Raw genomic sequence first — 24900 nt, 5'->3', positions numbered from 1 at the left:
GGAGATTAAGGCAATAGTTAGGAAGGACATTAGCTTGGATGATGTGGAATCTATATGGGTAGAGCTGCAGAACACCAAAGGGCAAAAAACGTTAGTGGGAGTTGTGTACAGACCTCCAAACAGTAGTAGTGATGTTGGGGAGGGCATCAAACATGAAATTAGGGGTGCGTGCAATAAAGGTGCAGCAGTTATAATGGGTGACTTTAATATGCACATAGATTGGGCTAACCAAACTGGAAGCAATACGGTGGAGGAGGATTTCCTGGAGTGCATAAGGGATGGTTTTTTAGACCAATATGTCGAGGAACCAACTAGAGGGGAGGCCATCTTAGACTGGGTGTTATGTAATGAGAGAGGATTAATTAGCAATCTCGTTGTGCGAGGCCCCTTGGGGAAGAGTGACCATAATATGGTGGAATTCTGCATTGGGATGGAGAATGAAACAGTTAATTCAGAGACCATGGTACAGAACTTAAAGAAGGCTAACTTTGAAGGTATGAGGCGTGAATTGGCTGGATGGATTGGCGAATGATACTTAAGGGGTTGACTGTGGATGGGCAATGGCAGACATTTAGAGACCGCATGGATGAACTACAACAATTGTACATTCCTGTCTGGCATAAAAATAAAAAAGGGAAGGTGGCTCAACCGTGGCTATCAAGGGAAATCAGGGATAGTATTAAAGCCAAGGAAGTGGCATACAATTTGGCCAGAAATAGCAGCAAACCTGGGGACTGGGAGAAATTTAGAACTCAGCAGAGGAGGACAAAGGGTTTGATTAGGGCAGGGAAAATGGAGTATGAGAAGAAGCTTGCAGGGAACATTAAGACGGATTGCAAAAGTTTCTATAGGTATGTAAAGAGAAAAAGGTTAGTAAAGACAAACGTAGGTCCCCTGCAGTCAGAATCAGGGGAAGTCATAACGGGGAACAAAGAAATGGCGGACCAATTGAACAAGTACTTTGGTTCGGTATTCACGAAGAAGGACACGAACAACCTTCCGGTTATAAAAGGGGTCGGGGGGGTCTAGTAAGGAGGAGGAACTGAGGGAAATCTTTATTAGTTGGGAAATTGTGTTGGGGAAATTGATGGGATTGAAGGCCGATAAATCCCCAGGGCCTGATGGACTGCATCCCAGAGTACTTAAGGAGGTGGCCTTGGAAATAGCGGATGCGTTGACAGTCATTTTCCAACATTCCATTGACTCTGGATCAGTTCCTATAGAGTGGAGGGTAGCCAATGTAACCCCACTTTTTAAAAAAGGAGGGAGAGAGAAAACAGGGAATTATAGACCGGTCAGCCTGACATCGGTAGTGGGTAAAATGATGGAATCAATTATTAAGGATGTCATAGCAGTGCATTTGGAAAGAGGTGACATGATAGGTCCAAGTCAGCATGGATTTGTGAAAGGGAAATCATGCTTGACAAATCTTCTGGAATTTTTTGAGGATGTTTCCAGTAGAGTGGACAAAGGAGAACCAGTTGATGTGGTATATTTGGACTTTCAGAAGGCGTTCGACAAGGTCCCACACAAGAGATTGATGTGCAAAGTTAGAGCACATGGGATTGGGGGTAGTGTACTGACATGGATTGAGAACTGGTTGTCAGACAGGAAGCAAAGAGTAGGAGTAAATGGGTACTTTTCAGAATGGCAGGCAGTGACTAGTGGGGTACCGCAAGGTTCTGTGCTGGGGCCCCAGCTGTTTACACTGTACATTAATGATTTAGATGAGGGGATTAATTGTAGTATCTCCAAATTTGCGGATGACACTAAGTTGGGTGGCAGTGTGAGCTGCGAGGAGGATGCTGTGAGGCTGCAGAGCGACTTGGATAGGTTAGGTGAGTGGGCAAATGCATGGCAGATGAAGTATAATGTGGATAAATGTGAGGTTATCCACTTTGGTGGTAAAAACAGAGAGACAGACTATTATCTGAATGGTGACAGATTAGGAAAAGGGGAGGTGCAAAGAGACCTGGGTGTCATGGTACATCAGTCATTGAAGGTTGGCATGCAGGTGCAGCAGGCGGTTAAGAAAGCAAATGGCATGTTGACCTTCATAGCAAGGGGATTTGAGTACAGGGGCAGGGAGGTGTTGCTACAGTTGTACAGGGCATTGGTGAGGCCACACCTGAAGTATTGTGTACAGTTTTGGTCTCCTAACTTGAGGAAGGACATTCTTGCTATTGAGGGAGTGCAGCGAAGGTTCACCAGACTGATTCCCGGGATGGCGGGACTGACCTATCAAGAAAGACTGGATCAACTGGGCTTGTATTCACTGGAGTTCAGAAGAATGAGAGGCGACCTCATAGAAACATTTAAAATTCTGACGGGGTTAGACAGGTTAGATGCAGAAAGAATGTTCCCAATGTTGGGAAGTCCAGAACCAGAGGTCACAGTCTAAGGATAAGGGGTAAGCCATTTAGCACCGAGATGCGGAGGAACTTCTTCACCCAGAGAGTGGTGAACCTGTGGAATTCTCTACCACAGAAAGTTGTGGAGGCCAATTCACTAAATATATTCAAAAAGGAGTTAGATGAGGTCCTTACAACTAGGGAGATCAAGGGGTATGGCGAGAAAGCAGGAATGGGGTACTGAGGTTGAATGTTCAGCCATGAACTCATTGAATGGCGGTGCAGGCTAGAAGGGCCGAATGGCCTACTCCTGCACCTATTTTCTATGTCCCCCCCCCTCTCCTCCCTTCCCCCCCCCTCTCCTCCCTTCCCCCCCCTCTCCTCCCTTCCCCCCCCTCTCCTCCCTTCCTCCCCCTCTCCTCCCTTCCCCCCCTCTCCTCCCTTCCCCCCCCCTCTCCTCCCTTCCCCCCCCTCTCCTCCCTTCCCCCCCCTCTCCTCCCTTCCCCCCCCTCCTCCCTTCCCCCCCCTCTCCTCCCTTCCCCCCCTCTCATCCCTTCCCCCCCTCTCATCCCTTCCCCCCCTCTCATCCCTTCCCCCCCTCTCATCCCTTCCCCCCCCCTCTCATCCCTTCCCCCCCCTCTCATCCCTTCCCCCCCCTCTCATCCCTTCCCCCCCCTCTCATCCCTTCCCCCCCCTCTCATCCCTTCCCCCCCCTCTCATCCCTTCCCCCCCCTCTCATCCCTTCCCCCCCCTCTCATCCCTTCCCCCCCCTCTCATCCCTTCCCCCCCCTCTCATCCCTTCCCCCCCCTCTCATCCCTTCCCCCCCCTCTCATCCCTTCCCCCCCCTCTCATCCCTTCCCCCCCCTCTCATCCCTTCCCCCCCCTCTCATCCCTTCCCCCCCCTCTCATCCCTTCCCCCCCCTCTCATCCCTTCCCCCCCCTCTCATCCCTTCCCCCCCCTCTCATCCCTTCCCCCCCCTCTCATCCCTTCCCCCCCTCTCATCCCTTCCCCCCCCTCTCATCCCTTCCCCCCCTCTCATCCCTTCCCCCCCCTCTCATCCCTTCCCCCCCCTCTCATCCCTTCCCCCCCCTCTCATCCCTTCCCCCCCCTCTCATCCCTTCCCCCCCCTCTCATCCCTTCCCCCCCCTCTCATCCCTTCCCCCCCCTCTCATCCCTTCCCCCCCCTCTCATCCCTTCCCCCCCCTCTCATCCCTTCCCCCCCTCTCATCCCTTCCCCCCCTCTCATCCCTTCCCCCCCTCTCATCCCTTCCCCCCCCTCTCATCCCTTCCCCCCCCTCTCATCCCTTCCCCCCCCTCTCATCCCTTCCCCCCCCTCTCATCCCTTCCCCCCCTCTCATCCCTTCCCCCCCCTCTCATCCCTTCCCCCCCCTCTCATCCCTTCCCCCCCCTCTCATCCCTTCCCCCCCCCTCATCCCTTCCCCCCCCCTCATCCCTTCCCCCCCCTCTCATCCCTTCCCCACCCTCTCATCCCTTCCCCACCCTCTCATCCCTTCCCCCCCCTCTCATCCCTTCTCCCCCCTCTCATCCCTTCTCCCCCCTCTCATCCCTTCTCCCCCCTCTCATCCCTTCCCCCCCCTCTCATCCCTTCCCCCCCCTCTCATCCCTTCCCCCCCCTCTCATCCCTTCCCCCCCCTCTCATCCCTTCCCCCCCTCTCATCCCTTCCCCCCCCTCTCATCCCTTCCCCCCCCTCTCATCCCTTCCCCCCCCTCTCATCCCTTCCCCCCCCTCTCATCCCTTCCCCCCCCTCTCATCCCTTCCCCCCCCTCTCATCCCTTCCCCCCCCTCTCCTCCCTTCCCCCTCCCTCTCCTCCCTTCCCCCCTCCCTCTCCTCCCTCCTCCTCGCTGTCAGAAACACATAGCCACTGACAGACGGAGAGTGAGAGAGAGAGAGACACACAGACAAAGAGAGAGAGAGAGAGACACACCGGGGGGGGGGGGGGGGGGAGTGGAGGAGGGCCATCCCAGCACGCTGTTAGAGGGCTCCCGGTGCTGCAGTCGGTGAGTAGAACATTTTTTATTTATTGATTTTTAAAAAAAAGTTTTGATTGATTTATTGGTTGTTTTATTGATGTATTCATCATTTATTATTGATGGCTCTTTATTTGTAAAACTGAAGTTTGTAAACTTCCCTTTAACCCCCCCCCCCCCATTCCCTACGCCTGAATTGTAACCTAGGCCTGATTTTCTAAATGTAGGCAAGGTTTTTCTGAGCGTACAAACATCTACACTTACTCCATTCTAAGTTAGTTTGGAGTAAGTTTTCACTGCCTAAACTTTCAAAACGGGCGTAAGTGGCCGGACACGCCCCCTTTTGAAAAAAAATCTGTTCTAAACTGAAACTGTTCTAACTGACTAGAACTAAACTAAATGCCGAAAATTGCAATTTCTAAGATACTCCATTCTAAACCAGTTGCTCAAAAAAAACAGGAGCAACTCAGGCCGAAACTTGGGCCCCATCGAGTCTGCAGCACAGAAACAGGCCATTCGGCACAACAGGTCCATGTTTGTATTTATGCTCCACACAAGCCTCTTCCCACCCCTCTTCACGACCAATGTCTTCACCAACACAAAGATGCTGGATAGGATTAAAAACATTGATAAAGAGGAGGCACTAGAAAGGATGGCTGTACTGAAAGTAGATAAATCACCAGGATCGGATGGGATGCATTCTAGGGTACTGAAGGAAGTTAAGGTACTGGCCATAATATCCAGTCGTCCTTAGATCTGTGGGTGGTGCTAGAGGACTGGAGAATGTTACTCCCTTGTACAAAAAAGGGAGTAAGGATAAACCCAGCAACTACAGGCCAGTCAGTTTAACCTCGGTAATGAGGACGTTTTTAGAAATGATAATCAGAGACAAAGTTATCAGTCACTTGGACAAGTGTAGATTAATTAATGAAAGCCAGCACAGATTTGTTAAAGGCAAATCACGTTTAACTAACTTGATTGAGTTTTTTGATGAGGTAACAGAGAGGGTTGATGAGGGCAAAATGCGGTTGATGTGGTGTACATGGACTTTCAAAAGGCGTTTGATAAAGTGCTACATAGTAGGCTTGCCAGCGAAGTTGAACCCCATGGAATAAAAGGGACAGTGGCAGCATGGATATGGAATTATTTAAGTGACAGGAAACAGAGAGTAGTGGTGGACGGCTGTTTTTCGGACTGGAGGAAGCTATACAGTGGTGGTCCCCAGGGGCGGTACTAGGACCACTCTTTTTCTTGATATGTATTAATGACTTGGACTTGGGAGTACAGGGCACAATTTCAAAATTTGCAGATGACACAAAACTTGGAAATGTAGTGAACAGTGAGGAGGATAGTGATAAACTTCAAGAGGACATAGACAGGCTGGTGGAATGGGCGGACACGTGGCAGATGAAATTTAACGCAGAAAAGTGCGAAGTGATACATTTTGGCATGAGGCGTGGCAATATAAACTAAAGAGTATAATTTTAAAGGAGGTGCATGAACCGAGAGACCTGGGGGTATATGTGCACAAATAGTTGATGGTGGTAGGGCAGGTTGAGAAAGCAGTTAAAAACGCATAGAGTCCTGGGCTTCATAAATCGAGGCAGAGAGTGCAAAAGCAAGGACGTTATGATGAACCTTTATAAAACATTGGTAAGGCCTCATCTGGAATATTGTCTCTAATTCTGGGCAGCGCACTTTAGGAAGGATGTGATGGCCTTAGAGAGGGTACAGAAAAGATTTACAAAAATGGTTTCAGGGATGAGGGAGTTCAGTTACGTGGATAGGCTGGAGATGTTCTCCTTAGAGCAGAGAAAGTCGAGGGGAGATTTGGTAGAGGTGTTCAAAATCATGATGGGTCTAGACAGTGTAGAAAAAAAACTGTTTCCATTGGAGGAAGAGTCGAGAACCAGAGGACACAGATTTAAGGCGATTGGCAGAAGAACCAAAGGCGACATGATGGAAAACTTTTTTACGCAGCGAGTGGTTAGGACCTGGAATGCACTGCCTGAAAGGGTGGAGGAGGCAGATTCAATCATGGCTTTCAAAAGGAAATTGAATAAGTATCTGAAGGGGGAAAAAAAATGCAGGGCTACAGGGAAAGGCCAGGGGAGTGGGACTAGTTGAAGTGCTCTTACAGAGAGCTGGAATGGGCTCGGCTGGCCGAATGGCCTCTTTCTGTGATTCTAAGACCCATATTCTACCTCCTTGCGTCCCAACAACTTGACTATAATTTTCGTATCTTTCAGTTCCAACCATGGACTTGCCTACCCCTTTGCTGGTTTAGCTGCGATCGTTGTCCTGCGTCGTGAAGTACATTCTAAAGCACTTCACAGCCAATGGATTATTTTCCATATGCAAACATGGCAGCCAATTTGCACATAGCAAGGTACCATAAACAGCTAATGAGATAAATGACCACTTAATCCTGATTGATGGTTTTGGTTGAGGGATAAATATCAGGCAGTACACTGCGAGACTGCCCTTCTCTTTTACTATACCATGGGATCTTTCTCCATCCACAAGAACAGGTAGACAGGGTCACAGTTTAATATCTCATCTGAAAGCCAGCACCTTCAACAATGCATTATTTTCCCTGTACTTCAAGTGTCAGCCTAGGTTATGTGGTCGAATACAGGGGGTGGAGCTTGAATTCATTTCTGCCTCGGGTGAGAATGTTACCGTAGAGCCGTGCTAACAGTGATTGGATTTTCATTAAGCCATACTTCAAATATGTGACAATTTTTCAGTAAATGTCAGAATTATAAAAATACCTATTAAGTGCCACTCTAGTAAGTTTAAATCATGCCATTTAAATGGTACTTTTCCTTCTCGCAGGAAAGCTCTGCATTGAAGTTACTGCTCAGAGTAAGATCGCCTGGATTTCAGAAACTCTGTGTATTGGTTGTGGTATTTGCATTAAGGTAATCCGTTCTATATATTTTTTTCAGCAGGGTAATGTGTTGGTGTCCATCAGAAGAGTAACTTTTAAATGTTGCCGATTTCTTATGCGCCTCTCCTTATAGAACTTTGATCTTACAACTGGTTGCATCATCAATATCTTACTGTTTTCCCATAATATGCCCCGATCTTATTTTTAGATTTTATTTTTGTTCCTTTTAAATGTGGCAGTCACGTTGGATCTGTAAATATTCAGCATATGGAGCATTAACCATCGCTAAGTGTTACTAATGTACTACCTTGTCTTAAACTCTTACTGTATAAACTAGAAACTACTGCATATGGATTTTAAAATGTTCTGTTTCTTTCTCTTCCCTTCCACTCCTGTACATACTTGGATATTATACCATGTATCAGCTGAGAAAAAAGAGAATCCAGCTTGATTCCAAGCTTTTATGGGTACCCCAAATGTAATCAGCTGTCAAAGATATTCAAGAGTTACCCATGTTAACTTATCCTGATTTGTCCTGCAACGCCCCCCCCCCCCAACACACAGACAGACACACACACACTTTTTGGCCCAGCTGCAATCGTACACTTATGATGTGCACTCTGCCATAAGTTTGCAGGATATTTGGATTTTTTTTTATGGACCTATATGCTCATAAATAGTGGTTTGCTAAAACAATTCCATTGTTATTTATGGGAAAATGTAGTATCCCACTTTTTTTTCTCTTTTTTTTCTCTCTTTACCTGTCTTTTTTTCTTCCAACTGTCTTGTTCATTTTTCCACTTCCTTTCGGGGTACAGTTTCACCAGTACCCAAAAGTGACTGACCCAAATAGCTATTGCTGTGTGACCTTAGAGAATGAGCATCCAAGGCTATTTGTCAGTGGGTATCACAGTTGAATCTGTCATCTCTTCACCTGATATCACAGCACACTCAGTGGGGCCAGGGCAGAATCTTTGGCTGATTGTATTCTGTCCCTTAATCGGAATGTTGCACGCCTAACACTCCTCCAGGCAAAATTGGCTAGCTCCACGTAGACTTGAGATTGAACCTGCAAATTCTTGGTCAGTACCATTCAGGTATTTGCTGTTTTTAAGTTAAACCTAGTTTATACATAGAACTGTAAATGATGCTAATATTGTGTATGCTATCTGATAAATGATCAAACGGCACGTTTCTAAATAGTGCGCAAATACTAATAGTGATTAGTGAACAATGCTATTGCTAAATATAAAACGGGTCCTTTTTGTTTATAAGTAAGACATACATGTTCATATGTGTTTCTCATGACCCTTTGTGATTTTTTTTTCCCTCAATATTTCCCAACCTTCTCTTTCAGCACTTTAGATTTCTGGGGTGAGATTGTGAGTGTTCCTCACCCTCATGTTTATAAAAGTTGTTGGGAAGGTGACAACATTTACATATTTTGAATAGTTACATCATAGTGAGAGAGAAAAAATATATAGTCGTAATACAGATTTTTTCAATTAGCATTTTTTCTGTATTTTTTTAGATTATAGCTCGTCCATTTAAAAAAAAAGTAAAGTTCTTGCAAAAAGTTGCATTTATTCCGTCACTTTCCATAAACTGTTTATTGCAGACCTTTTAGGTGAAATGCTCTAATTTTGGTAGTGTTGCCAGTAATCAATTGCAGGTGATGTGATATTAACATTTTAATGATGATTTGGTTTTCTGTTTCCTATTTCAGAAATGTCCTTTTGGAGCTTTATCAATTGTTAACCTGCCAAGCAATTTGGCTAAAGAGACAACACATAGATACTGTGCAAACTCTTTCAAGCTTCACAGGTATGTGAATGCTTTGAGAATCACTTGTTGGCTGCTTTTAAGAATGTCCTATAATTAATGTTGTATACATCATGGTGTATATAATAAATACTTGTATATGATTGATGCAGCTCCACAAAAAAACAAAGACAGCTTTGAGATCAATCAGCGTGAATTTGTCTGAACAAATTGAAATTTTGAGATGTCCTTATATCAGGCATTAACATTGCATTAGATTTGCATATAATTGGTTTTGGCTTTTTTAAAAAAAAAAGTAGACCCTACTAATGAAAGGCAGTAAGATCATTTTATGGAGGATCAAATGTCATACCTTGCTTAATATTTGTTAGAGTAGAACCCAAAAAACTTGATGCTTTTGATTGTCCTCCTGCTTGATCAATATTCTCATCATAGGCAGTCCCTCGAACGACGATGACTTGCTTCCACGAGTTCACAGGTGTTTCGGTGAGGGACCCGATGTTCCAGTCCTGAACACCAGTTGAGGGGGAGGAAGATGCCTGTACGTGGATTTTTTTTAGCGTGTGGTGACCGTTGCATACCAGCCACCACACGGGCTTGACAGAGCTAGGTCTTGGTCCAGTGGCAAGGGTTAACCAAGATGACTGGAGACCTGCTCTGCTGCACAGACCTAGCGCGCGCACACATCGCAGTGTGGGCTGGCCCATGCTGCCCCATGACCCTCGGCTCTTCTGGGCCCCGTACCCTCATCTGTCGCACTTTCGCCACAAACACTCGCCGCTCCTCTGCCCCGACCTTCCCACTCCTCTGTACCTGGGCCCTGCCGATGTTCCTGCCCACGATCCAAAACGACGACCAGGGTTTTGATGATGTCACCCAGTCACCCATTTCAAAATCGTTGGAGCAGCTCGTGCTGGAGGTTGAAGTGGTATGCTGCTCCAGCTCTTTTATAGCCCGATCTGCGGAGCTGTTCTCTCGCAGGTCGAGGGGGCCACGATGTTCTACAGTATTCAGTATGTTCCACGATGTTCAATATTCTACAGTGGTGCTCTGTAACCAGCAGCTAGGATACAGATAAGACCATCCTACATAGCAAACCATCTTTTTTCCTGGTGCAGAAGCATCAGACCCTTGTTCATTTTCCCTTCGCTAGTCGTGCAAGTTGGAACTTTAAGACGACACCACAGTGGCACTCATTTGTATAATCTCTTATGAATCTTGGTAGCTATGTAATTCTAAAAGCACTTCCAATTATTTTAAATAATATAATCAAATTGCATTTGTGAAACTAGAAAATTATTTCTGAATATTGACTGTGGATCCAAATAGAATGTATAAATCTGCAAGTGTGATGTCCATTTTAAAGTGAGTTTTCATTTTTGAAAAATAGGTAGCTAAATAAAGTGCATTTTGTAGAAGTGTCAGATAGTCATAATTCCAACTTTTCAGTTCCATTTTCAGTTTCTTCATCAACAAATGTGGGTAACTAGTTGTAATTTCAGGAAAGGAATTCTTGAATCTCCTGTCTCCAGTCTGAACATAGCCAACATACACACTTAAACCTGCAAGGCGTTGTATAATGTTTACCTTTGTTTAGATGATGTACATGAAAATGTGACTTGTGCACAACAGTTTACTATACTTTCAAAGTTGAGTAAATTTTAATAACTCCAAATGATCTGAATTTTAGGTTGCCTATTCCTCGACCTGGTGAAGTTTTGGGTTTGGTGGGAACTAATGGTATTGGAAAATCTACAGCTCTGAAGATCCTAGCAGGAAAGCAAAAGCCTAACCTAGGGAAATATGATGTGAGTTCTGTCTTGGGGTGGCATATTTTAAAAAAAAAATGAAAAAACATTTTGTCACTCAGTGATATTTTTGTTGCCGGCAGTTTATTACATTTGTCAAAAAGTAGCATGTTTTAGTAATCCGCCAAGCTTTTTTTGCATAATACATAGGATATACGGCACAGAAACGGGCCACAGAAATAGGCCATTCAGCCCAACCAGTCCATGCCGAATGCTCGAGCCTCCTCCCGTCTTTCTGCATATAACTCTTATCGGTATAACCCTCTGTTCGGCAAGATGGTGGATGGGATAACAGCTCCCTTGGGAGCTCTCCCCGAATAAACCTTCCTCTGGCCATCTGCTGCAATCCTTCACACCTCTCTCCTTCAATCTCTTACCCTACCCTCCCCGCCCGCCCCGCCCCCCGCGGCTCTAACACATTCACCCCCAAAATATTTTCCTACCAGTGCCACGTGCTAGTCAGAGTAGGAATCGCAGGACAGCTCGGATGAATACGTGGCTTGAGCAGTGGTGCAGCAGGGAGGGATTCAAATTCCTGGGGCATTGGAACCGGTTCTGTGGGAGGTAGGACCAGTACAAACCGGACGGTCTGCACCTAGGCAGGACCGGAACTAATGTCCGAGGGGGAGTGTTTGCTAGTGCTGTTGGGGAGGAGTTAAACTAATATGGCAGGGGGATGGGAACCAATGCAGGGAGAAAGAGGGAAACAAAAAGGAGACAAAAGCAAAAGACAGAAAGGAGATGAGTAAAAGTGGAGGGCAGAGAAACCCAAGGCAAAAAACAAAAAGGGCCACTGAATATAAAGGGGCTGTAGGAAGAGTCAAAACTAAAAATCATGGTTTAAAAACTAGTATTAAAACACTCTACCTAAATGCACGCAGCATTCGAAATAAAGTAAATGAGTTGACGGCACAAATCATTACAAATGGATATGATTTGGTGGCCATTACAGAAACGTGGTTGCAGGGTGGCCAAGACTGGGAATTAAACATACAGGGGTATCTGACAATTTGGAAGGATAGACAAGAAGGGAAAGGAGGTGGGGTAGCTCTGTTAATAAAGGATGATATCAGGGCAGTTGTGAAAGATGATATTGGCTCAAATGAACAAAATGTTGAATCATTGTGGGTGGAGATTAGAGATAGTAAGGGGAAGAAGTCACTGGTGGGCGTAGTTTATAGGCCCCCAAATAATAATTTCACAGTGGGGCGGGCAATAATGGAGGCATGTGAAAAAGGAACGGCAGTAATCATGGGGGATTTTAACCTACATATCGATTGGTCAAATCAAATCGCACGGGGTAGCCTGGAGGAGGAATTCATAGAATGCATACGGGATTGTTTCTTAGAACAGTATGTTACAGAACCTACAAGGGAGCAAGCTATCTTAGATCTGGTCTTGTGTAATGAGACAGGAATAATAAACAATCTCCTAGTAAAAGATCCTCACGGAATGAGTGATCACAGTATGGTTGAATTTGTAATAAAGATTGAGGGTGAGGAAGTAGTGTCTCAAATGAGCGTACTATGCTTAAACAAAGGGGACTACAGTGGGATGAGGCCAGAGTTGGCTAAAGTAGACTGGAACCACAGACTAAATGGGGGCACAATTGAGGAACAGTGGAGGACTTTTAAGGAGCTCTTTCATAGTGCTCAACAAAAATATATTCCAGTGAAAAAGAACGGCGGTAAGAGAAGGGATAACCAGCCGTGGATAACCACGGAAATAAAGGAGAGCATCAAATTAAAAACCAATGCGTATAAGGTGGCCAAGGTTAGTGGGAAACTAGAAGATCGGGAAAATTTTAAATGACAGCAAAGAATGACTAAGAAAGCAATAAAGAAAGGAAAGATAGATTATGAAAGTAAACTTGCGCAAAACATAAAAACAGATAGTAAAAGCTTTCACCGATATATAAAACGGAAAAGAGTGACTAAAGTAAATGTTGGTCCCTTAGAAGATGAGAAGAGGGATTTAATAATGGGAAATGTGGAAATGGCTGAGACCTTAAACAATTATTTTGCTTCGTCTTCACAGTGGAAGACACACAAACCATGCCAGAAATTGCTGGTCACAGGAATGTGGGAAGGGAGGACCTTGAGACAATCACTATCACTAGGGGGGTAATGCTGGACAGGCTAATGGGACTCAAGGTAGACAAGTCCCCTGGTCCTGATGAAATGCATCCCAGGGTATTAAAAGAGATGACGGAAGTTATAGCAGATGCATTCGTTATAATCTACCAAAATTCTCTGGACTCTGGGGAGGTACCAGCAGATTGGAAAGTAGCTAATGTAACCCCTCTGTTTAAAAAAGGGGGCAGACAAAAGGCAGGTAACAATCGGCCGGTTAGTTTAACATCTGTAGTGGGGAAAATGCTTGAAACTATCATTAAGGCATTAAGGAAGAAATAGCGGGACATCTAGATAGGAATAGTGCAATCAAGCAGATGCAACATGGATTCATGAAGGGGAAATCATGTTTAACTAATTTATTGGAATTCTTTGAGGATATAACGAGCATGGTGGATAGAGATGTACCGATGGATGTGGTGTATTTAGATTTCCAAAAAGCATTCGATAAGGTGCCACGCAAAAGGTTACTGCAGAAGATAAAGGGACGCGGAGTCAGAGGAAATGTATTAGCATGGATAGAGAATTGGCTGGCGAACAGAAAGCAGAGAATCGGGATAAATGGGTCCTTTTCGGGTTGGAAATCGGTGGGTACTGGTGTGCCACAGGGATCAGTGCTTCGGACCACAACTGTTTACAATATACATAGATGACCTGGAAGAGGGGACTGAGTGTAGTGTAACAAAATTTTCAGATGACACAAAGATTAGTGGGAAAGCGGGTTGTGTAGAGGACACAGAGAGGCTGCAAAGAGATTTAGATAGGTTAAGCAAATGGGCTAAGGTTTGGCAGATGGAATACAATGTCGGAAAGTGTGAGGTTATCCACCTTGGGGGGAAAAAAAACAGTAAAAGGGAATATTATTTGAATGGGGAGAAATTACAACATGCTGTGGTGCAGAAGGACCTGGGGATCCTTGTGCATGAATCCCAAAAAGTTAGTTTGCAGGTGCAACAGGTAATCAGAAAGGCGAATGGAATGTTGGCCTTCATTGCGAGAGGGATGGAGTACAAAAGCAGGGAGGTCCTGCTGCAACTGTATAGGGTATTGGTGAGGCCGCACCTGGAATAATGTGTGCAGTTTTGGTCACCTTACTTAAGGAAAGATATACTAGCTTTGGAGGGGGTACAGAGACGATTCACTCGGCTGATTCCGGAGATGAGGGGGTTACCTTATGATGATAGATTGAGTAGACTGGGTCTTTACTCGTTGGGGTTCAGAAGGATAAGGGGTGATCTTAAGGAAACATTTAAAATAATGAAAGGGATAGACAAGATCGAGGCAGAGAGGTTGTTTCCACTGGTCGGGGAGACTAGAACTAGGGGGCACAGCCTCAAAATACGGGGGAGCCAATTTAAAACCGAGTTGAGAAGGAATTTCTTCTCCCAGAGGGTTGTGAATCTGTGGAATTCTCTGCCCAAGGAAAAAGTTGAGGCTAGCTCATTGAATGTATTCAAGTCACAGATAGATTTTTAACCAATAAGGTAATTAAGGGTTACGGGGAGCGGGCGGGTAAGTGGAGCTGAGTCCATGGCCAGATCAGCCATGATCTTGTTGAATGGCGGAGCAGGCTCGAGGGGCTCGATGGCCTACTCCTGTTCCTAATTCTGATGTTCTTATGTTCTTAAAACCCGTGCTGCAAAAGCCACTGTCCATCCCCCATTACCCCATCAACACTTGCCTTCCATATCGACCTCCCTGCTGCCAAGTCCCTTCAAACTGTACTCTCTCTTCTTACTCCCCGCTGGCCGACTCAGCTGCTCCAACTGATCCCCGATGATCTCAACAACGCTGAACTTCCAGCTAGCTCCAGTCACAGGTTTGGGTCCTTCCTTCACTCCTCGCCTTACGCACGAAGCTTCCCCCTTCGGGCCGTCCTCCCACCAGCGACGTTCAGGCCTCCATCCCTCAGGCGACGTTCGAGCCTTCCTCTTCTCCCCCCCCCCCCCCCACCCAGCCACTGGCTCCACTCAGTGACGGAGTCTCTGTCGAGCACATGGTGGCTGTGGCCACTCTGACCTCTGACCATCCCAATGCCTGCCCTCAACCAGGTCTCGGTTTTCTCACCACCTCACCAAAAGGCGCTGCTCAGCGGCGAGTTTATGACTCTCACCCCATCATAGGTAACTAGGCCCATACTGTAGTGCCTGGTCTCTAGTTGTCTTGGACCCCCTTGCCACTGGACCAAGACCTTGCTCTGCTAAGCCCGTGTGGTAGCCGGTGTGCAATAGCTATCCCACGTTAAAAGAACTCACGCACAGCACAGGCATCTTCCACCCTTCAAAATGAAGTTTGGGACCTCCAGGTCAGGACCCTCATGGACAACTCCCAACAGCGACAGACCGGAACGCCGCACCGCCATCGTTGCCCGGGAACTTAGATGCTTTGATGTCGACATCGCTGCCCTAAGCGAGACCTGGCGGGCAGGGGAAGGCTAGCTCAAAGAACAAGGTGGAGTTACACCACCTTCTGGAAAGGCAAACCAGAAGGAGAACGCTGCCTCCATGGAGTTGGTTTTGCCATCAAGAACGAGCTGGTCAACCGCCTCAGTGGGATTAGCGAACGTCTCATGACTCTCCAGCTCACACTATCCCGGAACCAGTGCGCCACAGTTATCAGTGCGTACGCCCCAACACTTGACGCAGCAGATGAGGCCAAAGAGGTATTCTACTCCAACCTCGAACAATCCCTGTCCCACGTCCCTACGGACGACAAACTGATCTTCCTCGACGACTCCAACGCCAGAGTCGGTAAGGACACAGACCTCCTGGGGAGGTGTGATCGACAGAGAGGGGATAGAGAAAACCAACTCCAGCGGTACTCTGCTCCTGACAAAATGCCTAGAACCTGACCTTGTCATCACCAACACCTTGTTCCGCCAGAGGGACAAGTACAAGGCATCGTGGCAACACTCTCGCTCCAAGCATTGGCACCTGCTCGACTAAGTCATCGTTCCAGCGAGGGATCGCAAGGACGTGCGCATCACCTGCGCCATGACAGGAGCCAAAGACTGCGGGACGGACCACCGCCGTTCCGTCATCAACATTAATATAGCCCCAAAGCGACGACGGCAACAAAAGCAATGCCACAGAAAAATCAACGTCGAGGCACTCAAAGACCCAACTAAAAGAGCCCTATACAGCCAGCGCCTCACTGCCAACCTGGTAACCCTCGATGACCCCGAGGTGCAGAGTGCCCACAGCGCTTGGTCTGCACTCCAGGCCACCATAATCAGTATCTGCGAAGATATGCTCAGTCACTCAACCAGGAAACACCAGGACTGATTTAATGAGAATGACCAGGAGATCCAGGAGCTAATAAATCGCAAGCGCAGGGCATTTCTGAACCTAAAGCAACAACCCAACTCTGGAGCAGCAAAGCAGCTCTACAGATGGCTGAAAGCCGAGGTCCAACAAAAAACCCGCGCCCTAAAGACTAGATGGTGGGTGGAGAAAGCACAGGGGATTCAGCAGCTGGCCGACAGCCATGACGTGCGAGGATACTTCACCGCAGTCAAGTCCACCTACGGCCCAAGGCCCCACCCCACTGCTGGCCAAGAATGGGGAAACAGTCATCAAGGACGCCAAGGCAGTCAGGGCCCGTTGAAAGGAGCACTTCGAAGATCTCCTTAATCGAAATTCTGCCTTTGACACAATCCTGCAGCATACTACCCACCACCATCTCAGCAAAACCCCAGTCCTCCACGAGGTAGAAAAGACCATCCATCAGCTCAAGAACAAGGCATCAGGAGCAGATGGAATCCCCGCTGATGCACTAAAGTATGACGGAGAGGCACTATTGGCGCGAATACATGACCTCATCTCTCTCATCTGGAAGGAGGAGTGCATGCATGGAGATCTCCAAGATGCCGTAATCGTGACCATCTTTTAAAAAGGGGACAAGTTTGACTGCAGCAACTACAGAGGAATCTCCCTGTTGTCGGCCACTAGGAAAGTCAGCGCTAGAATCCTCCTCAACCATCTTCTCCCAGAGTTACAATGCGGATTCCGTCCACTACGGGGTACAATGGACATGATCATCACAGCGCGACAATTGCAAGAGAAATGCAGAGAACAGCACCAACCCTTGTACATGGCCTCCTTTGACCTTACAAAGGCCTTTGACACTGTTAACCGCGAGGGACTATGAAGCGTCCTCCTCCGTTTCGGTTGCCCCCAAAAGTTTCTCACCACCCTCCGCCTGCTCCACGAGGACATGCAAACCGTGATCCTAACCAACGGATCCACCACAGACCCAATCTACGTCCGGACCGGGGTCAAGCAGCACTGCATCATCGAGCCAACCCTCTTCTCGATCTTCCTCTCTGCAATGCTCCATCTCGCGCTCAACAAGCTCTTCGCTGGAAATGAACTAAACTATAGAATCAGTGGGAACCTGTTCAACCTTCGTCATCTCCAGGCTAGGTCCAAGACCGTCCCATCCTCTGTCATCGAACTACAGTACGCGGACGACGCTTGTGTCTGCGTACATTGAGAGGCTGAACTCCAAGCCATCGTCAACATCTTCATCGAGACGTACGAAAGCATAGGCCTTACACTAAATGTCTGTAAGACAAAGAATCCTCCAACAACCTGACCCCGTCACACAGCAATCTCTCCCAGTCATCAAAATCCATGGCGCGGCCTTGGACAATGTGGACCACTTTCCATACCTCGGGAGCCTACTATCAGGAAGGGCACACATCAACGACTAGGTCCAACACTGCCTCCAGTGCACCAGCGCAGCCTTTGGTTGCATGAGGAAGATAGTGTTCGAAGACCAGGACCTCAAATCTGGCACCAAGCTTATCGTCTACAGGGCTGTCGTGATACCCGCCCTCCTGTATGGCTCAGACATGGACCATATACAGGAGACACCTCAAATCACTGGAGAAATACCACCAACGTCAGTTTTCTCGATCAGGCCAACATCCCCAGCATCGAAACACTGACCACACTCTACCGCTCCGTTGGACGGGCCACATCGTCCGCATGCCCGACACAAGACTCCCAAAGCAAGCACTCTACTCTGAACTCCTGCACGGCAAGCGATCACCCGGGTGGGCAGAGGAAACGTTTCAGGACACCCTCAAAGCCTCCTTGATAAAGTGCGACATCCCCACTGACAGCTGGGGATCCTTGGCCAAAGACCGCTCTAAGTGGAGGAAGAGCATCTGGGAGGGCACTGAGCACCTCTAGTCTCGTTGCCGAGAGCATGCAGAAAACAAGAGCAGGCAGCGGAAGGAGTGTGCGGCAAACCAGACTCCGCACCCTTTCCTTCAACAACTGTCTTTCCCACCTGTGACGAGAGATTGCAATTCCCGTATTGGACTGTACAGTCACCTGAGAACTCACTTTTGGAGTGGAAGCAAGTCTTCCTCTATTTCGAAGGACTGCCTATGATGACTCTTCCTTTTTCCCTCATGCTTATCTAGACTCTCCTTTAAATGCATCTATACTATTTGCCTCAACAACTCCCTGTAGTAACGAGTTCCACATTCTCACCGCTCTTCAAGTTTCTTCTGAATTCCCGATGTGACTTCTTGATGACTGTCTTATATTGATGGCCTCCAATTATGCTCTTCCCCACAAGTGGAAACACACTCTCAGTATCTAATCTATCAAAACATTTCATAATTTTAAAGATCTCTAATTAGGTCACCCCTCAGCCATTTTTCAAGCAAAAAGTGACCCAGCCTGTCCAGCTTTTCCTGATCGGTATAACCCTCATATTTCTGGTATCACCCTTGTAACTCTTCTCTCTACCCTTTCCACTGCCTCTAAATCCCATTTCAAATATGGCAACCAGAATTGTATGCAGTACTCCATGTGGTCTAACCAAGGTTCGATACAAATTTAGCATAAGTTCACTATTTTTCAATTCTATCCCTCTAGAAATAAATGCTAGTGCTGATTTTTTTTATGATCTTAATCTGTGTCACTACTTTTAGTGATTAGTGTATTTGTACTCCAAGATCCCTTTGCTTCTCTATGCCACCCAGACTCTCACTCTCCAAATAATAAGTGATCTCCCTATTCTTCCTACCAAAATTTAATACCTCACATTTATCGCTGTTGAATTTCATTTGCCAATTATATGTCCATTCTGCAAGTTTATTAATGTCTTCTGTAATTTGCTTCAGTCCTCCCCTGTATTGACTATCGCCCCCTGCCCCCCCCCCCCCCCAAATTTGGTGTCATCTGCAAATTTAAAAATGTGTTTTTGATTCCAAAGTCTAAATCGTTAATATAAATTGGGAACACCAGTGGTCCCAGCACTGAGCCTTGTGGAACACCACTACTCACCTTCTGTCACTGAATAGCTACCCTTTACCCCAACTCTCTGCTTTCTATCTTGATGCCAGCTAGCTATCCATTCTGCTACTTGTCCCCTAACTCCACATTCTCTGACCTAATTCATTGGTCTATTATGTGGTACCTTATCAAAGACCTTTTGAAAATCTAGCTACATTACATCTACTGCATGACCTTTGTCTATTCTCTCTGTTACCTCTTCAAACAATTCAATGAGGTTGGTCAAACAACACTTTCCCTTTTGGAACCACGCTGCCTATTCAGTATATTTTTGGTTTCTAGATATTCTATTTTCTCCTTTAGTAGGGACTCCATTATTCTTCCTACCACTGATGTTAAGCTGACTAGCTGACTGGTCTATTGTTCCCTGAACATGTTCTATCTCCCTTCTTAAATATAGGTATTGTGTAGCTATCCATAAGTCCTCTGTCACTACTGTTGAAGATACTGCTTTTCTGATGAATATAAAATATTTCAACAAGTTGATCTGATGTATTATCTATAGTTTAAACTACTGCAATTAAAGTGTATTGAGGTAGCTACAATAGTTTTTCTAGATAATTATCAGATGTAGTTGCAATGATCAAAATTATACAACTGTACATGATGTGATCTCTATAAACATAGAGAGATAATATCTTTAGAGATACATACTACAAATGATGTAAGTACTGTACCAGTCCCAGAGTTCCATTTTTGTTTCCTAGTTTTTATGGGTACACTATGGAATCAATCAGCATTGTTGGTACATGTCCACATTTTCCAGAAACATGATAAGTCTTAGTAGTAATTAAAACTTATTTCATGGTTAATATGCCTGATGTTCGAGAAATTGTACTCTTCATAAATGGAAAACTTGTGGTTCTTCTAACAGGACCCTCCCGACTGGCAGGAGATTTTGACCTATTTCAGAGGTTCTGAACTGCAGAACTATTTTACAAAGATCCTCGAGGATGATCTAAAGGCCATCATTAAACCCCAATATGTGGACCAGATCCCAAAGGCTGTAAAGGTAATTTTTTTAATCCAACAAATTTGATGCTTTTGACTTGTCACAAGTTACATGTTTAGGCAGTTGCAACAAATATGCCTATGCTATAATTTCTGACTCTGCACATTGGGACTAACACTGACCTTCAGTAATCATTTCTGGTGATATGTACTCGTGATGCTCAGCGAAGAAACTCTGTGTGCTATTATAAATGTTGCTGATTCAAGTTTTATATATTTATATTAAAAATGTACAAAATCTCTTCAAAGTAACCTATTTCAAACTGAACTTGTAATATATCTTCATGTTCCGAAAAATCAGCGGATTTGTTTCTGAGGCATTACAGCTTTGAAAAAGTGCAAACATACTACTGCATAATTTACTTATCCTAGAACAAAGTACCATAATAAAATAAAATGGACATTGTTTAGGCCATTTCAGCGCATAATGCAGTCATTCAGTTCACTTCAATTTGAATTCCAGGGTTGCCTTTGTAGATCTATCCATCATGATTAGTTTTGTACCTTAGTTTAGCTGGGTCGCTATGCAGAGTGTATGCTGGTGTATCTTATGATGAGTATCTTCTAATAAATTGTACTTCCCGGTTGTATTTTGAATATGGACCAATAAAAGAGAACTGGATATGAACATGATGCTTCCAGGACAAATCCAATAAAAGTGGCCCTTGCAGAGGAGAACACCGCTAATACAAAATAAGTGACCCAGTCAAACTAAAAATGCAAGTGTAGAGTATTAGATAATGATTCAGTTCTAGACATTGATGATGCAGACCATGTCTTATGGGTGCCCACCAGTCACGGAAGGCTTTTGAGTAAACTAGTAGGCACTTTGTGATTGCACTCCATGCTCATGCAGGTGCACACAAGGGCTTGGACCAGTGGCCAGCAATCCGAACAATGTATGCTGGCAATCCTATGTATCTTGATCCTGTAGATGGCGTATTTCACCAAACCCAGGAATAGACCCACCAAGGTTCTCTGATCAGCTCTTCCTTCTGCATGTAGGTCATAATCGTTTAGAGTATGAACTGCAATCAGAAAGTCAGGAGCATCCAATTCAAGTAATGGAAAGGTGTGTATAAATATGAAAAACTTTCATCCTGGCCACAAAATGGCCAGCATTGGAATGGTATTGTTCTCTGAGAGGGGTCTATGAAATTTAGCTTTGCACGATCTGTTGCAAAACTTGGCTGTTGACAGCCAGTGGAACAAGCAATAAAGTACTTGCCTGAATTGATCTGTAATTTAGAGCAATTAGGCGTTAATTTCTCTTTGTGAACACTGCTTAATTGCACACTCTGATTTCAGACTGGCAACTAAAACTCTTTTGGGAGTAATTAACAGTATGAGTTCAGGAATCCTGCATTGAAAACCCAGGTACCACGGAACTCCATTACTTCAACAGGCAATTAAGCACTCGTGGTCTGATGTTTGATTGTATAGTCAAGCCATTAGCATGCCTACTGCATTTTTCCCCATAAAATTTATAATGTGTTTGAGTACCATTTAGTCTCAGCGCCCTGGGCTAGGCAGGAGAAAGATGCATTATCACATCTTATACATCTGAGAGTTTCACAGATAGTGAAGTACTTTGGAATGCAGTGATCATTCGCAGCAGCCATTTTGCACATAGCAAAGTCCCACAAACAGCAGTGACATGAATGACCAGTTAATCTGTTGCTATCAGCCACTGGGAAAGTTGTTGCTAGAGTTGTCCTCAATCGACGTCTCCCTGTGGCCGAGGAGCTCCTCCCGGAATCACAATGCGGATTTCGCCCCTTCGGGGCACAACAGACATGACCTTTGCAGCGCGACAGCTGCAGGAAAAATGCAGGGAGCAGCACCAGCCCTTATACATGGTCTTTTTCCGATCTTACAAAGGCTTTTGGAGGGTCTATGGAGCATCCTCCTCCATTTTGGATGCTCCCAAAAGTTTGTCAACATCCTTCGCCTGTTTCATGATGACATGCAGGCCATGATCCTTACCAACGGATCCATTACAAACCCAATTCACGTCCGGACTGGGGTCAAACAGGGCTGCGTCATCGCTCCAACCCTCTTAATCTTCCTCGCTGCCATGCTCCATCTCACAGCCGACGAGCTCCCCGCTAAAGTGGAACTAAACTACAGAACCAGTGGGAAGCTGTTTAAACCTACGCCGCATCCAGGCAAGGTCCAAGATCACCACAACCTCTGTCATTGAGCTGCAGTATGCGGACGACGCCTGCGTCTGTGCACATTGAGGCTGAACTCCAGGATATAGTCAATGTATTCACTGAGGCATATGAAAGCATAGGCCTTGCGCTTAACATCTGTAAGACAAAAGTCTTCCACCAGCCTGTTACTGCCGCACAGCACTGCCCTCCAATCATCAAGATTCACGGCGTGACCCTCAACAACGTGGACCATTTCCCATATCTCGGGAGCCTCTTATCAACAAAGGCAGACATTGATGCAGAGATTCAACATCGCCTCCAGTGTGCCAGTACAGTCTTCGGCCGTCTGAGAAAAAGAGTGTTTGAAGACCAGGCCCTGAAATCTACCACCAAGCTCATGGTCCACAGGGCTGTAGTAATACCCACCTTCCTGTATGGATCCGAGGCATAGACAATGTATAGAAGACACCTCAAGTCGCTGGAGATAAATCACCAACGATGTCTCCGCAAGATCCTGCAAATCCCCTGGGAGGACAGGCGCACCAACATCAGTGTCCTCGACCAGGCTAACATCCCCAGTATTGAAGCACTGACCACACTCGATCAGCTTCGCTGGGCAGGCCACATAGTTCGCATGCCAGATACGAGACTCCTGAAGTAAATGCTTTATGCGGAGCTCCTTCGTGGTAAACGAGCCAAAGGAGGACAGCAGAAACGTTATAAGGACACCCTCAAAGCCTCCCTGGTAAAATGCGACATCACCACTGACATCTGGGAGACCCTGGCCGAAGACGCCAGAGGTGGAGAAATGCATCCGGGAGGGCGTTGAGCTCTTCGAATCTCAACGCAAAGAACGTGAAGAGGCCAAGCGGAAGGAGCGCGAGGCAAACCAGCCCCACCGACCTCTTCCTCGACGAATGTCTCTCCCACCTGTCGCAGGGTCTGTGGCTCTTGTATTGGACTGTTCAGCCCATCAAAGAACTTACTCTGGGAGTGGAAGCAAGTCTTCCTCGATTCCGAGGGAATGCCTATGGTGTAATCTGTTGGTTGTGGGAAGATACTGTGGGGGATTGCCTACACCTCAAATAGTGTTGTGAACTCTAAATGTGCACCAGAATCACCAGGAACGGCAGATGTTTTATCTGAGAAATGATGCCTCCCAACAGTGCAGCAGTATCTCAATGCTGCACTGAAGTGTCGGCCTAGATTTTGAGCTTTAAATCCTGGAGTGGGACTTCAACCCACAACCACTGTCTCCTGAGGTGAGAGCACTACCAGCTGAATAAAACTGGTGCTGTATTGGTTAGAGTTATTGTCTAGTTACTTCTCGAGTGTGCGTGTGTATCTGGACATCAGGTGAGAATATCAGGCTTTCCTGTTGCCTTCTACAGTTGATTAGCATGCTGATATTCACATAGGTTCATACACACAAAATAGCTACTTGGATGAAGAACCATAAGGTTTTTTGCATACTTCGTACCAAATCCTAGCAGAGTTGGCAAGTTCAGAAGAAAATTGGTCACAGTAAATAAATAAAATTCATTGGTGTATAAGTAGCAGTGTAACTTTGTTGTAATCCGATAGTGTAATATTCCGCAGCAAATGTGTTAGTCAATATGTGAATTGCATCTCTGCCACACCGTTATCCAAGAGATACCATAAGAGCCCAACTTCTTTTGTGGTGAGGAAGGAACTTGTCTTTATCTTGTACCACTTGAAATGCACCTCTTTCATAACATTGGAGGTCTAAAATCCTGTCTATGTCATCATTTAGGACAGGGCTGTTCAACTTGCAGGCTTGAGACTGAAAGTAGATCCCCTAAGCCATGACAATCTAGCCTTCATTCAGTTCCTTAAGTGGCATTGGTAAAAGCCAAAAGCGTTGTTGCATGACACGGAGACCAATATGGAAGATGAGAATATATCTTAACAAAAAAAAGCAGTTTTTTTGATACGTGTTAGTTTCATTTCTGAAACTTGGGGACTGGATGACTTGAGTAGATTAGCACACAATTTTTTGATTTCTAGAACCCGAGTTGAAATCCAGCCCAGACTGGATAACTTATTACTGACACTGAAAAAATGATCCATTTACCAACTCTGAAAGCTGTTATTTTAAAGACATTAAACCAATTTCACAGTAAAGGAGGAGGTTGTAGAGGAATTGGATAGAACAAAAATAGGTAAAGCGGAGGTACTAAAATGGTTGGCAGCGCTTAAAGTCCAGCTGGCATACATCCTGGATTCGCGAGGGAAGTAACGGTGGAAATAGTGAATGCCCTGGCCACAATCTTCAATTCTTCTTGGATATGGAGTGATGCCAGAGGACTGGAGGGTTGAAAAATTACACCCCTATTCAAAAAAGAGGAGTGAGAGATAAACCAGGTAACTACCGGCCAGTCAGCCTAACATCGGTGGTGGAGAATCTTCTATAGACAATAATTCTGGGCACCACACTTTA

General features: G+C 45.8%; 1 protein-coding gene across 1 annotated transcript in view; it reads left to right on the top strand.

Annotated features, from left to right (window-relative positions):
• abce1 (ATP-binding cassette, sub-family E (OABP), member 1) overlaps window positions 1–24900 on the top strand; it is a 74422-nt gene that overhangs the window by 20531 nt on the left and 28991 nt on the right. The window contains exons 3-6 of the mRNA XM_070871598.1: window positions 7182–7267; window positions 8963–9060; window positions 10709–10826; window positions 20147–20284. Of these exons, the coding sequence (XP_070727699.1) occupies window positions 7182–7267; window positions 8963–9060; window positions 10709–10826; window positions 20147–20284 (440 nt within the window). The remainder of the gene's footprint in view (window positions 1–7181; window positions 7268–8962; window positions 9061–10708; window positions 10827–20146; window positions 20285–24900) is intronic.

The sequence above is a fragment of the Pristiophorus japonicus genome, chromosome 2 (assembly GCF_044704955.1).
Source record: "Pristiophorus japonicus isolate sPriJap1 chromosome 2, sPriJap1.hap1, whole genome shotgun sequence".
NCBI lineage: Eukaryota > Metazoa > Chordata > Chondrichthyes > Pristiophoridae > Pristiophorus > Pristiophorus japonicus.
This window is presented reverse-complemented; position numbering and strand designations above follow the sequence as displayed.